This window comes from Bombus impatiens, unplaced genomic scaffold (genome assembly GCF_000188095.3).
Source record: "Bombus impatiens unplaced genomic scaffold, BIMP_2.2 scf_0099, whole genome shotgun sequence".
Lineage (NCBI taxonomy): Eukaryota > Metazoa > Arthropoda > Insecta > Hymenoptera > Apidae > Bombus > Bombus impatiens.
Window position 1 is genome coordinate 425,862 of NT_176518.1, and position 14,122 is coordinate 439,983.

General features: G+C 39.4%; 1 protein-coding gene across 5 annotated transcripts in view; it reads right to left on the reverse strand.

The window, feature by feature from the left end:
• Positions 1-14,122, reverse strand: part of LOC100744402 (beta-1,4-N-acetylgalactosaminyltransferase bre-4) — a 38,143-nt gene that overhangs the window by 3,253 nt on the left and 20,768 nt on the right. For all 5 annotated transcript variants that reach the window (XM_012394775.3, XM_033318463.1, XM_003486133.4 and 2 more), the window contains 3 exons: positions 7,439-7,932; positions 1,955-2,217; positions 1,170-1,406 (listed from right to left, as the gene is read on the reverse strand). In XM_012394775.3, coding sequence (XP_012250198.1) covers positions 1,170-1,406; positions 1,955-2,217; positions 7,439-7,593 — 655 coding nt within the window. In that variant the 5' untranslated portion in view covers positions 7,594-7,932. The remainder of the gene's footprint in view (positions 1-1,169; positions 1,407-1,954; positions 2,218-7,438; positions 7,933-14,122) is intronic.

Consider the following 14,122-nt stretch of genomic DNA (forward strand, 5'->3'; position numbering starts at 1 on the left):
ATCTTACATTAATTTTCTAAAATTCCGATAGATCAATCGTTTTCCTGACAATTCTAATTGACTAATTCTTACATTCTGACTTTGTACGATGATTTTCACTGACTTTATAACGAGAAAACATGTCGTCGCGATTGCACGGCAACGATGACTATGTACAATATTGCTATGTACAACAAGTTTGACGCAATTCAACGACCACAAAGAGGGAATAGACGAAGAAAAGATTAATTTTATATTAACGGTACCATGGCAAATCGAGGACAGCTATGACTAATCGCGCCTGAAAGTAACTGCCACTACTCGATCTTGTTCGCAACGCTCGAGTCATGCTCGAGTCGCGGCGAAACTGACGGGTTTCGCGACGTGGGATTTCAACGATGTCGCGCGGATTCCTTTTCGAAACGGAAAAATCGTACTAGTACAACTGGTATTTCGAGTGTAAAGGATTAAAGCTGTGTAGAGGTATCTATCTGAGTGGAATGCTATCGCGAGTCGCATATGTTATCTGTCAGAAGTCAACATTGCGCTTGAGAGCAAGCACGCGAAAGCGACGCTCAATTACCGGAGATCGCTCGCGTTCCAACTTTCTCTCGAGTGAATACAAAATAATGTTACTATCGAATGCTTCCAAAATGCGAACCACTCTCGTACTATAACTTACTCTCCCCTGAGAGTATTCTTCGGCGTCACTGTGCTGACTAGAATAGATATGTGAGCGACAAAATCTGGTCAAAACTTGACCGTGCGAAACAGTACAACGAACTGATCGGCACGTCTCTCTTTATCTCTCTCTCTCTCTCCCTCTTTCTCTCGAGCTCATGCTACCGATACCGCAATGCGGTACGTACAACAGTTATCATAGTTCGCGCGTTACCAATTAGATTACGCTTCAGTCTTCTTACATAAAACATTATCATCGTGTTTCGAAGACCTTGACATCGGGCAACCGCTCCGCGTATTTCCCCAAGTGAATTTGTACCGAGAGATCGGTCGTTGCTACTGTTAATAATCACGACATCCGTGAAATAAAAAAACCTCGCGGTTTGTTGGTCGTCACGCCATATGTCCTGCACGGTACTGTGCCGCGTAACGAATAGATTAACAAAATAAAAAGGAACAAGATTCGAGGATACCGAAGGTGAATCACGTTCCTGTGAAAGCTCGCTTACCTTTCTGTTCGATCACGAATATTTGATAGTCGATCTGTTGGCGAAGCAGCATCGGGTGAAGATTGTAAAGCAACGCTTGAAGGTGTATCAGTCGATCGCGAAACGGAATGATAATGGCTACCCGATGTCTGGCTGTACAATTCGCTGGACAACCTTTGCCTCCTGGCTTCACCTCGGTGAACGTCTTTTCCATTTCTGCCAACTCCGGAGGAGACTTGATAACGGTCAATGGGCCCACTGTTAATGTCCAATGCAATGTTAACGCCGATCTTTTAAGGCAGATACTTTTGAACGTTGATATATAACTTTTAGTTAGATGTAAAAATTTATATATCGCTAGCACATCCGTAGATATAACATAGGAACTGTATAGTTTCTATTTAAGCCTGATGGAACTGCCAGCGGAAAACTATCTAAATGATAAATAATGCAGGAATGACACAGTGGATGCTAGAAATTTTACATTCACCTTGGATAGCACTGGAAATCTAAAGATAAGACAAGTAAGGGAATATTTCTTGCGGCGTCACTGTGTTCCTTCTAGGCAAGAAAATTCCACGAGCATATCGGCGAGTAGAATGAATCAATGAGCACGCAGAGGCTGTATCCGAGTGCCTTTGCGAAACGAGCTTTTTCTCCACGATATTCGTCATCGTTTTATTTCCTTTCTATGGGATATTCTCGTTTCTATTTTTACAACGCTCCGTAACGTTGACGTTGCCTTTCGCGGCAAATTTCGCTAAAGATCGTTGAGAAACGCCTCACTAAAGCGGAGAAAAATTTACCAAGATTCGGTGGAATAAGCGGACATCGCGGTACCACGGTACTGTTTGTCGAGTTTGTGGTCAAAGATTCCTGCGAACTTCCTACGATGTACGTATCTCGAGTGGAGAAGTCAGTTTCCAGTTTGGAGAAGCTGGAATTATCTCTGCCGCCCCAATACAAGGTCGCCAAGGTGGCATTGTTGTTACCAAATATACTCGACACCGTTACAGGCCCGTATATGATCAACCCTCGTGGATGATGCCTGTACGTACGATCCGCGTACCTGAAATAAAATAAATCTTAAGCCAAAATTATATCGCGATTTTGCAACATCGGATTCTATTTCCAAATTCCTTTAATGAAACTGATAGTTTTCTTGGTCTTTGTTTGAATATATTGAATATGTATATGAATATATATTGAATATATATGAAATTGGATATCAGAAAAGTGATCGTCTGTTATCCGATGCATTACTAGCTAAAAGAGTAGTATCGAGTTTTGTAACTCTGTAGCTTATTACGTTCTTTCTTATATTATTTTACGTTTAACGAGTAGAAACTTGCAACCTAACATTCCTATACATAATATACACCACTCGCTGCCAGCCGACTAACCGGTAATTCCACTCGATCTCTAAATGCATAAAAATTCCACGATCGAACGTCGATTGATATCAGGTTTGAATATCTTCCGCACGCAACGAACCAATTAACAACTGTGCAATGCAATTGTGCCTAGACCATGTGAGCTAGAGTACGACTGCTAACTGCAAGCCGATTTCACTCACCTCGTTAATACGTTCTACGACGATTAGGAAACCGATAGACTCCGTCTAATCGCCAAGGTAATATCGCCGCTTGAAGAAACCCGGTCCGAACTGATATAACGTCGTCGCGCTCCCAACTGAGACTTTCGAATCGACCCAAATTGCTTTGTGTGCAACCGATTACCGTTTCTCCTCTTCCCAGCGAACCTAATAAGACGCAAACGGGGCATTTCGACTCGAAATTAACGGAATTCGACTGCCACTCAGCCTCCGGCTAATCTCGACGAGGTTTCCATCCTAGTGCTTGGAAACACTGACCTGGTAAATTCAATTGCTAAATGATGAATCTTACGATTACTACGGAAAAGTGTTCGAATCGACGCGACGCCTACGTTATTTCACGACTCGAATAATTTCAGCAATTTCTTTCGAATACATTATTTCAACGCAATGGGAGCTTTCGATTACAAATACAAATAATTCGATCGAACCTCGGTAGTAATTTTGAGAAATCGACGCAACGCGACGGCCGAAATGACTTTCAGTTTCGGCTCTATTTGGAAATTACATGGCTGCGTTAAGTTCCATTGGAATTGCTTCGAAGGAAAAAATTGTATTTTATATTATTTTCTTGTTTTTTTCATAAGGAATCGCTTCGTGCCCACTTGTACATAACTTTCGGCCGCACCCTGTATATAGAGTGCGATGCATGCAGCGTGCGCGCGTATCGCATTTGCAAACAACGATCGTCGCTAATTTCGATAACGCATTTGAAAATTAACTGCAGTTCGTGAATCGGTTGAAAAATCGATACGTTCCGGTAGAACGACGTAGCGGTGGATCGCGTCGTGTTGCGCAGTAAATCAGAAAAAAGATGGTTGCCTAATCGCGAAAAATTTATTGGATACTGTACAGACTAACATTGCCCGGAGCTTAACTGCAATATTTGTAGTAACTCCAGTTACTGTATTTATTTTTTCGCGTAAAATCATCTCGTATTACGGAACACTTTACACAGTCGTAAATAATTCACAGATTTACGGATTATCGCAATTTGTTATCACTGTTTTGATTAACTTGTTCGAAATATTTCCTTGTCACCCTTAATAGAAATACCTGAAAAATCGTGACCGTCGCGTGAACTTTATTGAATCGTGGGAGATGGAAAAAGAAATAGCAATTGAACGAAATATGACGTAAATCCATGCTTCTTGCTTTGACTAAATATTCAAACATAAAATTCGATAACGTAAATTATCTGAAAAAATGACAAATGACACGTTGCATTAATGCAATGTTGATTCTTAGTGGGTTAAACAGTGTTGTGTTGTTTGCCACGGGATCGGCGGGAAAGTCCAAATAACGTGCATTCTCATGCATATGCATGCGTGTTATTCCATTGCATGTGCACCCGTGGTCGTTGTGAAACGCTTGGCCGATTTTTCGTTGTGTCGCGATAACCGAGGTCAACAGAGTTACATTTTGTTCCAAATATAACTCCAAACATAGCAAAGCCGGTGACTGTTTCTCTGCGAGTTTCACAGCTAAATGCGTTAATAGAGTTGCAAGAATCTCTGGGAAGAAATTTTGCATTTAAATGGGGTTGTATCCGCCAGTATGGGGGCTTACGAAGAATCGCGTCGTAAGTCACGAGCAAGTTCTAAAGCGATGCAATTGTAAGATAGAGAAGAGACTGGGAATATGAAATATCCATTTTATAACAGAGCCTTCCGTACCCGTATCTCCATTATTTGTATATTTTGAATATTCTAAAATCATATTCATATTTGCAAAAAGATCTTACTAGAATATGAGATATAAAGTTCAAGCAAAAAGACAATATTGATTGGAGATAGAAGAGATTCGTTTTAATTCCGTAATATTGCATCTTTAACCCCTTAACCTACGATTTACGTTCGAGAATTTTGGGCCGATTTACGTTTGGTCCGATCATCTACTGCGGGGTATGCCCGTAATATTTACGTTTGACCCGATCATCGTACTACGGGCTATGCCCGTAATTGTAGGTTAAGGGGTTAATCTTTAATCCCCCCGACGTTCAGAAGCAATCTGTGAGTATCGCGCTGATAGAACATATCAAATAGATAGATAGATAGAACATAGCAAATATTATGATTAATTTATTTCCAAATAATTTCCAAGTAAGCTTCAAATATTTTCCCTGAACGACTCTATAAGGAAACGTTCGACGTGCTGAACGTCCTGAAGCAACGGAAGTTCGTATTGGTCGATACCTAACTAAAAGGAAACGTCTAATAAAAGTTTGTAGGTAACTGTTTGACTTTTGTATTAGCATTCCAAAAGAATTAATAAGCGCAAACATTGTTTGTTTGTAAGAAAAATCGGAAACTCCGGTTCTCATACCGGAGCTAAATATGGCCAGGTTAAAAAAAATTAGGTTTCTCGGAAGCACTACTTCTACTAATGAGATTCCAACCAAAAGAGGAGGCGCAGGTGTGCATATATGAATAACGGTATGGTCATGACGTCCGAGGCAATGACGACACTTCTTGACAATAGGGTATCGAATTAACAATATGTACCATGGAGAAATATGGGTATAATATGCGAGACATAGAGCGACAAGCTAGAGCTTGATCGCAACTAACAGTAACAGCGAATGTCAGCGCGATTAGATGCAGAATCGTGCGTCCGTGGAATGGCTAGCTAGCTATTCAAATGATTGCTTGTTTGCATGTACGAGGCGCTATGCGATACGAGGGATCGTATCTGCGACCTGTGCACTGTGACACGATACGTGTCGCGTTAATCCATGGAAAATCGTGTGTTCTCTACGCGAAATGAACGATCGTTTCGTAACGCGTTACAAATTGTTAACGCATCGAGAATGCCATTCTTCAGAACGCCCCTTGCTACCTATTATGAGGTAATTGTATTAACTTTGTGAAAGTAGCAGTTAATCTGACAAGTTAACGCTCAAATATTTTTAATTACACGTATTACATCGCGATACAGTGAATAACGAAAATATTCAGAGTACGATATGTTATGTATAAAAGGAAGTAAATGTTGTTGATCGAAGAGAAACAACCCATTAGAGTACCGGTATACACATATAAAGGGTGGTTGGTAACTGGTGATACAAGCGGAAAGGGGGTGATTCCACGCGAAAAAAGAAGTCGAAAATATAGAAGAAAAATTTTTTTTTAATTTTTTTAGAACTCTACACTGAGATCCGTTATAACGAGATGTGATAACGTGCACGCGTACCGAGCGAAAATTCAACGTCGATTTTCTCGAAAACAAAGCCTCAAACGAAAAATTTTTATTCTATATTTTCGACTTCTTTTTACGCGTAGAATCACCCCCTTTCCGCTTGCACCGCCATTTTAGAACTCTACACTGAGATCCGTTATAACGAGATGTGATAACGTGCACGCGTACCGAGCGAAAATTCAACGTCGATTTTCTCGAAAACAAAGCCTCAAACGAAAAATTTTTATTCTATATTTTCGACTTCTTTTTACGCGTAGAATCACCCCCTTTCCGCTTGTACCGCCAGTTACCAACCACCCTGTATATGTTTTCACTTTGACGACAAGTGATCGTTGCAAGGAGTAAATCCAACTTCAAAGATATAATTCTGTATCGTTGTATTTTAACATTTAACCGGTAAAAGAAACGTATGTACGCGAACAACCAGCGAACTGAAATTGCATTTGCTTCCTTTCATTTCATTCTCATTTTTCTCGCTGATATCTGCACGCCGCGCTGGGTACATGCTTCGAGCAAACGGCAAACTATTTTACGCGGTAAAGTTCAAAGCGACGCGTCACTGCCCTCAGGATATTCTGTATTTTATAACCAAAAAAAGAGCTGCATCACCCCCAGAGTTCTGTTTCTTTAGACGTGTTCGTTCGTCGCCGAAACATTTTTCTCCTCTCTTTTTTCATCGTACTGGTTTAATCGTTTGAAACTCGTCTTGAATTGTACAGTGCCGAGTAAATCCGTGAAACTGCAACTCCGGAGAATACGAATGGTTAAAGGATCGTTAGTCAGTAGCTTCCGCAAACGGACAATCTAAATGACCACTAACGAAGTAACGAGATCACGTACGCTTCTAGAATATTCGCGCAGATTGGACGAAATGACGAATTTTCTCGGGAATTTACTTGGATGCGAGCAAACCGAACTTGTCGGTTCCCATTACATAATCATGGTAATTTGATATGATTTTCGCCCGGAAATAAAATGTTCAAACTTTTCTCGTAATTCCATCGACATACTCCATGTATGAGATTCTATGTTAATTTCAAAACGTCTCTAGCGTTTCGCAATTTTTTATTTTATTAATTTGGATTCTTTCGGAACATTACTGATTTGCAGACCTCTCGTCATAAATTTCGCTAACTGTTCGTCTTAAAAAGTTGCCTAAACAGCGCTTTAGTTTTTCGTTCTGCTTCTCTCCCTTCTTCTCGCTCCTTGAAAAGATTAAAAACTGATGCAATGAAAAAATGTATCCTACAATTAAACCGAAGGATTAAAGCAAATCATACGATTCGATTTTTAGGAAATAGAAACGACAAAGTTTTAGCACCGAAAGACGATAGTTCGAGTGGATTCGTGAGTCTGTGTACAGTGTATATGCAACGAATATACAGAATTATCGATTAATCCATTGCGATGCATCTCTGTAAAAATTTGCGTAAGCTTTCGCGGTCTAATTATCATGGGAAACGTCTGACGTACGTACCTGGTAGCGTTAATGGTAAAAATCGTCTCTATGGAGCGACGATCGATCACGCCACTAAGTAAATACTGAATGGCAATAAGAGCGAGGACGACGCAGGCGATCGCCTTGTAAAGGTGGGCACGATGCCACAGTGCCACGGCTGCAGCCACAGTCATCGCATGTACGAGACACCATAACTCCCTCCTGCCGCCGTTAGAAGAGCGCCGTACTGGACGAGGCGCTCCCTGCTGGCTGTTGTTGCTGTTCCTCTGCCCTGCTCGCTCTTCCACGCCTTCGACGCCTCCTCCTCCGAGATCCAGAAGGACGCCCCGAACTGTATTCGTCCCCTCTGCTTCCAAGCAGTGGTTGACTTGTTGGAGAACGAGTGGAAACAGCCGGCGGAACAGGACCAAGGGCCGAAGAAAGAAAAGGCCGCCCGGAGCTTCTCACTTCCGCTCACCAAGCGCATTACCCTCCGGCAACAGTGCTCTCAGCGTAACGACACCTTCGGTATCCTGACAAATAGAAAAAACCAGTTCGCCTTGCACAATTCGTGTTTTTTCACTCTGTTTTTACATTGGTATTTGTCACTCCACTGAATGACCGCAAATCGCAGATATGACAATCGATTACCAATATCGTTTCAAGGGCCCGTAAATCGAGCGAACGAAACTAATTCCTACTACCGACATTGACACGAATCGCACGATTCAAATATCGATTGCAGAGCATAAAAGCCGTTTAAAGGCAATTTCTCGAACAATCCTTTATTAATCTACTAAGGACCGATAATGCGTTGACGAACATTCCATCTCACAAAGTTTCAAATTGTCAGATCTTAAGGTCTTCAAAATTTTCCAATTGTTAGATTTCTAAATTTATTACTTTGCAATAACGTCGATCCGTGTATATTATTTTACGTATTATTTCACCGCTTAGGCCTTGCTGGATTAACGTTAACACATCCGCTACCAATATCGGATATATGAGTGTCATAAATATCCGAAGACTTCGGTCGATTTATAGGAACAGTACGTGAGTTTAATTCGCTCAAATTATCGATGAATCAGTAATCGGGAAAACGCTTATTATCTTTTTATGAAATGTACAATACAATGCTAAACGTAGGGAACATTTTGCTGCAATCGTTTGTGCTAGGGAACGTGTAAACTAGATGGAACATAGCAACTATCTTCGTTGAGAAGATGTTAATCAACGAAGCAACGTTAGCGTTCTACGCGTTTCTATGAAAACGGAAAAATTCAATGGGAAGAAAAAAATGTGGTGCGAAGCATTGTTTAATTTGTACCCACGTTCTGCAAGGAAGAGAGAGGAAGCTGTAAATCTGAACTTGAAAGGAAGCATGATAGATCTTTAGAATATCGCATAGAAAACAGGGAGTAAACATTCCGTACGGATCTACGTAATAATAAATGGTCCGGATAGAGATTAGATAACGCATCCGGTGTGTGGCAGTCAACCACTACTTCGTTGCTTTTGAATATAATTAAATTTAAAAATCTCAGAAATCATTATCACCACAGATAACGTATATTTTTAGAAAACCATCACGTACGATGTCACTGTCCAAGATATCGTATCCAATCTAGTTTTCTAGCGCGTATTGCATGATCAGAGAAAGTAAGTAATCATGTAACGCGTTGTTGCGCTCATACGAGCCACGCTTTATCACTTGCTATAAAACGAAACAGTAATCGCAAAAGGCTGTTACCTCGTAATTACGTAAATTTCGCAAACAGTACACGCGCAAACACCTGAAACACCTGAAACACCTGAAACAACATTCAAAGTCAGGGACAAAGAAAGATATTAGAAGGCCAGCATCGATCGCGTCGCACACGCGCGTTTGATTATTCCAATACAGACTTATTAAACCTGTTTTCTAGTCGAATTTTTGCGTAATAAGTTTAACAGAGATAATACGACTACAAACACGGTTAAAAATAATCGTGAAGCGTACAGAGAACGTATGTCAGCTATGACATGTCACGATAAGTGGTTTTCAGCATTTCAAAATGGTATCTTTGATTTTTTGACGAAGGTACAGATAATCAGTAACATTCGATGCATTAAAGCTTTAATTGAGAATCTTATTCAACAATCCGAGAAATAGCTGAAAGATTAGATAACATCAGTAATAGTTTACACTGAAATTTGCAATAAATTGGAAAAATATCGTAATTTAGAAAATAAGTTCCGCGTGACTTGTCGGTAACTGAAACTTTGCCCCATCACGGCAATGTTAGATTGTACACAGGAAAGAGAACCTTGGAGAAAAATTAAGTTGCAATTCAGAATTTGTGTCACTCCCATTATACTGCCACAAATACACAAATATAATATGCAAAAGTAACCAAATGCTTTCGAGTGACAACGTATAAAAAAATTTGCAACATTCGGTATTGATATTTTAGTCTACTTATAAGAACGGTTGAGATATATGATCGATAACATTTGATGTATCCATGTACTGTTACTATATACGAGAAACGACAAAGACGTAAAAAGAATGGCAGTGTGAATGGATTGTTGGCCGTGTAATTTATTGCAAAATCTACAATTACAATGGTTATTACGATATCATAACATCGCGGCATCGAGCCTCTCCAAACGTTCGCATCTCTCTTCGGTCGCGTGTCAAACAAATTAGATCGAATCGATAGCATTAACACAGATGTTATGGAAATATACATATTACGTTTCATCCACTTAATGTTCTAAAGAGTGCGATTCTTTTAAGATAACTCGATACATGAGTTTTTCTGATAAATTTAGAACAGTTACTACGGTATTTTTATAAATGAGAAGTCCTAGAGAGTTGGACAAGTGAAATACACGATCTTCGATAAAGAAATTATAGCTTTGGATTAATCCTTCTATCCGATGATAGAGCTAATGAAAAATTGAATAGCACGCATTATGTATTTATACAAGTTTTCTATGGCGAATGTTCAAACACTTTCGTGATTCGATGTAGGTGAAAGCACTTGAAAAAATCGAGCAAAAGTAAAACGTTGGTACGCGAAAGATATTACGTTGAAAAACTACAGTATTATTTTCCGTCGACAAGCGACAGCGTTCGCACTGGTGTGGAATTCTTCTGGAAGATCCATTCGGAATTTTCTCTGGCGCGTCGAATAACTTCCACCGCGTGATCGCGTATCGATTTTCTCCTCGGTGCACCGATTGCGTTGCGTGGGCGGAATAGTCAAAGAGGATATTATCGTCAACTCTTCCTAAGCAGACTCGATAGTATGTTATCGCGTTCATCCTTTATAACAATCGTTATGTCTTGTGTGTATTTCGATATATGTACCTCGATATTTAAATTCACGGTATATAAACGAAATACTTGCTGCAGCGGAATCATCCATGTTCGATACATAGCCTTGAACGAAACAACCTCTGTGCGTTTATATCGCTGTCGTCTCTTGTTTGCTTCCACTTTGAATCATAGTTATTTTCTTCTATACGCGCGTAGCAAATACAAACGTTTCATATCACAGTTTATCTCGATTATTGTCTAATAAAACATTACGTCAGCATGTTTACCGGAATCTCATCAAGAGGGAAATCAATAAAAGTCCCTCCAACATACATTTTCTATACGTGATTCTCAAATAGTAATATTGAACAAGAATAGAATTTTTTTACAAGAATGTAGCAATTTCTTTCAATTTCTATTCTTGTGTTTCGATATTTCTTACAAGGGACCATCCCCAAATGAATAGAATTTTCGACGACAGACGTTCATTCGTTCGTGACCTAAATTTCGATTGACCGAGTCTGTTGAAAGAGTTGTGCCGTGAATCAAACGATAACTAGAAACCGGCCACATTCCAAACTCGGTAACTCGATAAACACCCGAGCGACACAACGTTTCAAGGGTTTCCATCTTATTCCGAGACTTCTTTCGAATACATCTCGATTAAAGTAGCGTATATGCACATACTAAGATGAAAAGCGATTCATAGGCATGCGTTTGAAACGAGTGTCGTGCAATATGCATGTCGTATGCTTTCATCGAAACGCAGACCTGGAGACAAAAGAGAAACGCTATCAAAGAGATTGTAAGGTGTGCCGTTCACATTACGTTCAAACCTTTATTTTCCATCATTTTATACCCTACATCGAAGATGTAAAGAGAGATGAGTTCATTCCTCCGAAAATATTCAGATTACGCTTTCATCTTAAATTCTTTCAAGATATTCCGTCTTTTCGAAATTGATTTCCACGTAAGCTGAGTAATGTGCATGCATAATTTTTAATGCAATAGCGATTATTACTGGCTTATAAGCTGATGCAACAAAAAATAAATAATTCATCGAAGAAAGTTTTTTTTCCGAAAAGTGAGAACTCACGCGTTTCTAGTCCTATATAAGAAAACGGAAGCTAGACTCTTTAACCTTTTAAATATTTAACTATTTAAACGAGTTTCTGGTTGATGGTAAACTATGTCGGAAACGGACGCGCACGTCGCAAGCTCCGGATGTATAAATTACGGTTGTTTCTTCGAGATCACTGTATTTTCTATCATCCGGATATTCCAACTGTTTCCCAACGCTGTTAACTTTGTCTCTCCACATTTTAATTCTTTAATACGAGACATTGCACACCGCTTTTCGACCACGCTCATAATTTTCTCCATTATAAGTACTCATTGTATACCTTTCAGCGCTTTGTTCCACTCTTTTCTTCTTTCTTTTTTCTTTTTTTGCACCACAATATCCGCTTTGCACCGTTTATCTCTGAAAAATTGTCCTTCCATGTTTACTAATCGCTTCGGCACCAGATTATCGATAACAGGAAGTACCTTGAAATGTTTCATGGTCACTACTTGTAACACTTTAGCCATGGCATGTATTATTACGTGAAACATTTACTACAGATATTATTACTTAAATTAATATGACAAGTATTAGTAACTTTAAAGATGGTTTGTCTCAAGATAGTAAAGTTAATTGAACGGCTGAACGATACAAAGGATCGGCCAATTGTTACTTATGCATGGCCTAATTCAGATAATCATATTATCAGAAAGCACATTTGTTATTAACGAGCTGTGTTGCGTTCAGCGTAGTACCACTTGCGACGGTTTATCTTGTTATGGAAATTTGCTCGACCCCTCTTCATCTCTGCAAATAACCGAGCAACTTTCATACAGTATTTATGCAAATTTCAAAACGCAATCTTTCTTATCATCGATGGCGAACCGGTTGATTTGGTTATCTCTCTTCCTGATTAAACAGAAAATGATCTAGAGATTTACGAAAAAGAAAACGGACGTCCTAACAAATGGATTTTGTATCTATTAAACTGTAATATGGATAATGTAACATTCGCACAACGCAAGACCATTTTGTTATGAAAGGATTAAGTAAGAAAGAATCGAATAATTTTGTAATTAACACTAACTAGAGAAACTTCCTACTTTCTATGACTAACATGTTCCAGAAGAAATTTTACCTTCCAACCTTCTTCGGAGTTTGAGGCTGGCACGTCATCCAATAAAAATAAATGTAAAAAGAGGAACAAAGAAAATCTTTGACGTTAACAATAAATGTAATCAAGGTAGGAATGTAAATAGCGAAAAACTTAATAATTATAATCTAATTCGCGGCACTTTGATTATTTCAGCCAACTGTGAACACAATTAAACTGCTGCAGAGAGTAACACAAACATAGAAACGTGGATCGTTGGCATGGTACATAACTTTGATGATAGAAACTGAAACGTGCACTTGTAAACAGGATATTTACCCACTATTTAATTAAACTTCTCCTTGATTACGGAAGCTTTTACCATTCGCATCAATAAATGCACTATCATGTAATAACTATGGTCAAACGAAATATCCTTATCATCCATTACTCCTAATTATAATCTCGACCAACGTACGAAATTTTCAACATTAAACGAAATTCAGCCTTTACCTTTCGAAACGAACCATCGTGATGGATACAAGTGCAAAGTGAAAGAGTATCGGGTTTGCTTAACGGACGATCGCCAAAACATATCAAATGTACGAGCAATCAGAATCGCCGTGGTGGGCAGACTATACTCGTAAAAAATTGAATCTATACGGCCAATAAAGGATATCGTTTCCACTTCGTGTGCTCTTTCGTGAATCTTTGAATCTCTAAACGAATCGATATTGGCCGCTTGTAGATTTCGATCTTTACGTAGCTTTACATATTTTCTATTACAACATTCCTCTATCGCCGTGCGTCGCGGCGATTTGAGAACATTGAGTCAAACGAGGCCAGCATCTTTTCAAGCTTTTTATAGAAGCTACAGAGTATCAGGTCGGGTGTCGAAGCGTTAAAGTACGCGATTTACATCGGAAGAAAGAAAGGAAAACATTATGCGGAAAGATAAGAGTTCGAAGAATAGAGCAGAAATAAAGAGAAAAGCGGAGAGGAAAGAGAAGAAAGAGAGAGAGAGAGATACGGGGGTTGCGAAACGGGGGATCGATAACCATCGTCATGGCGACCATAGCATCAACTAGTCTTTGCTCCGGTAGATTCTTCCTCTCTCGTGCTTCTCTTCGAGTATCGCGATCTACAAGTTCCTGGGATACTGAATACCTGAGCCATCATAAATCCCTCGATAACTACAATATATGTATCAAAAACTCAACCGTCCGATAAACTGACCGGGAATTTCAAATCGAATAAAAGCTT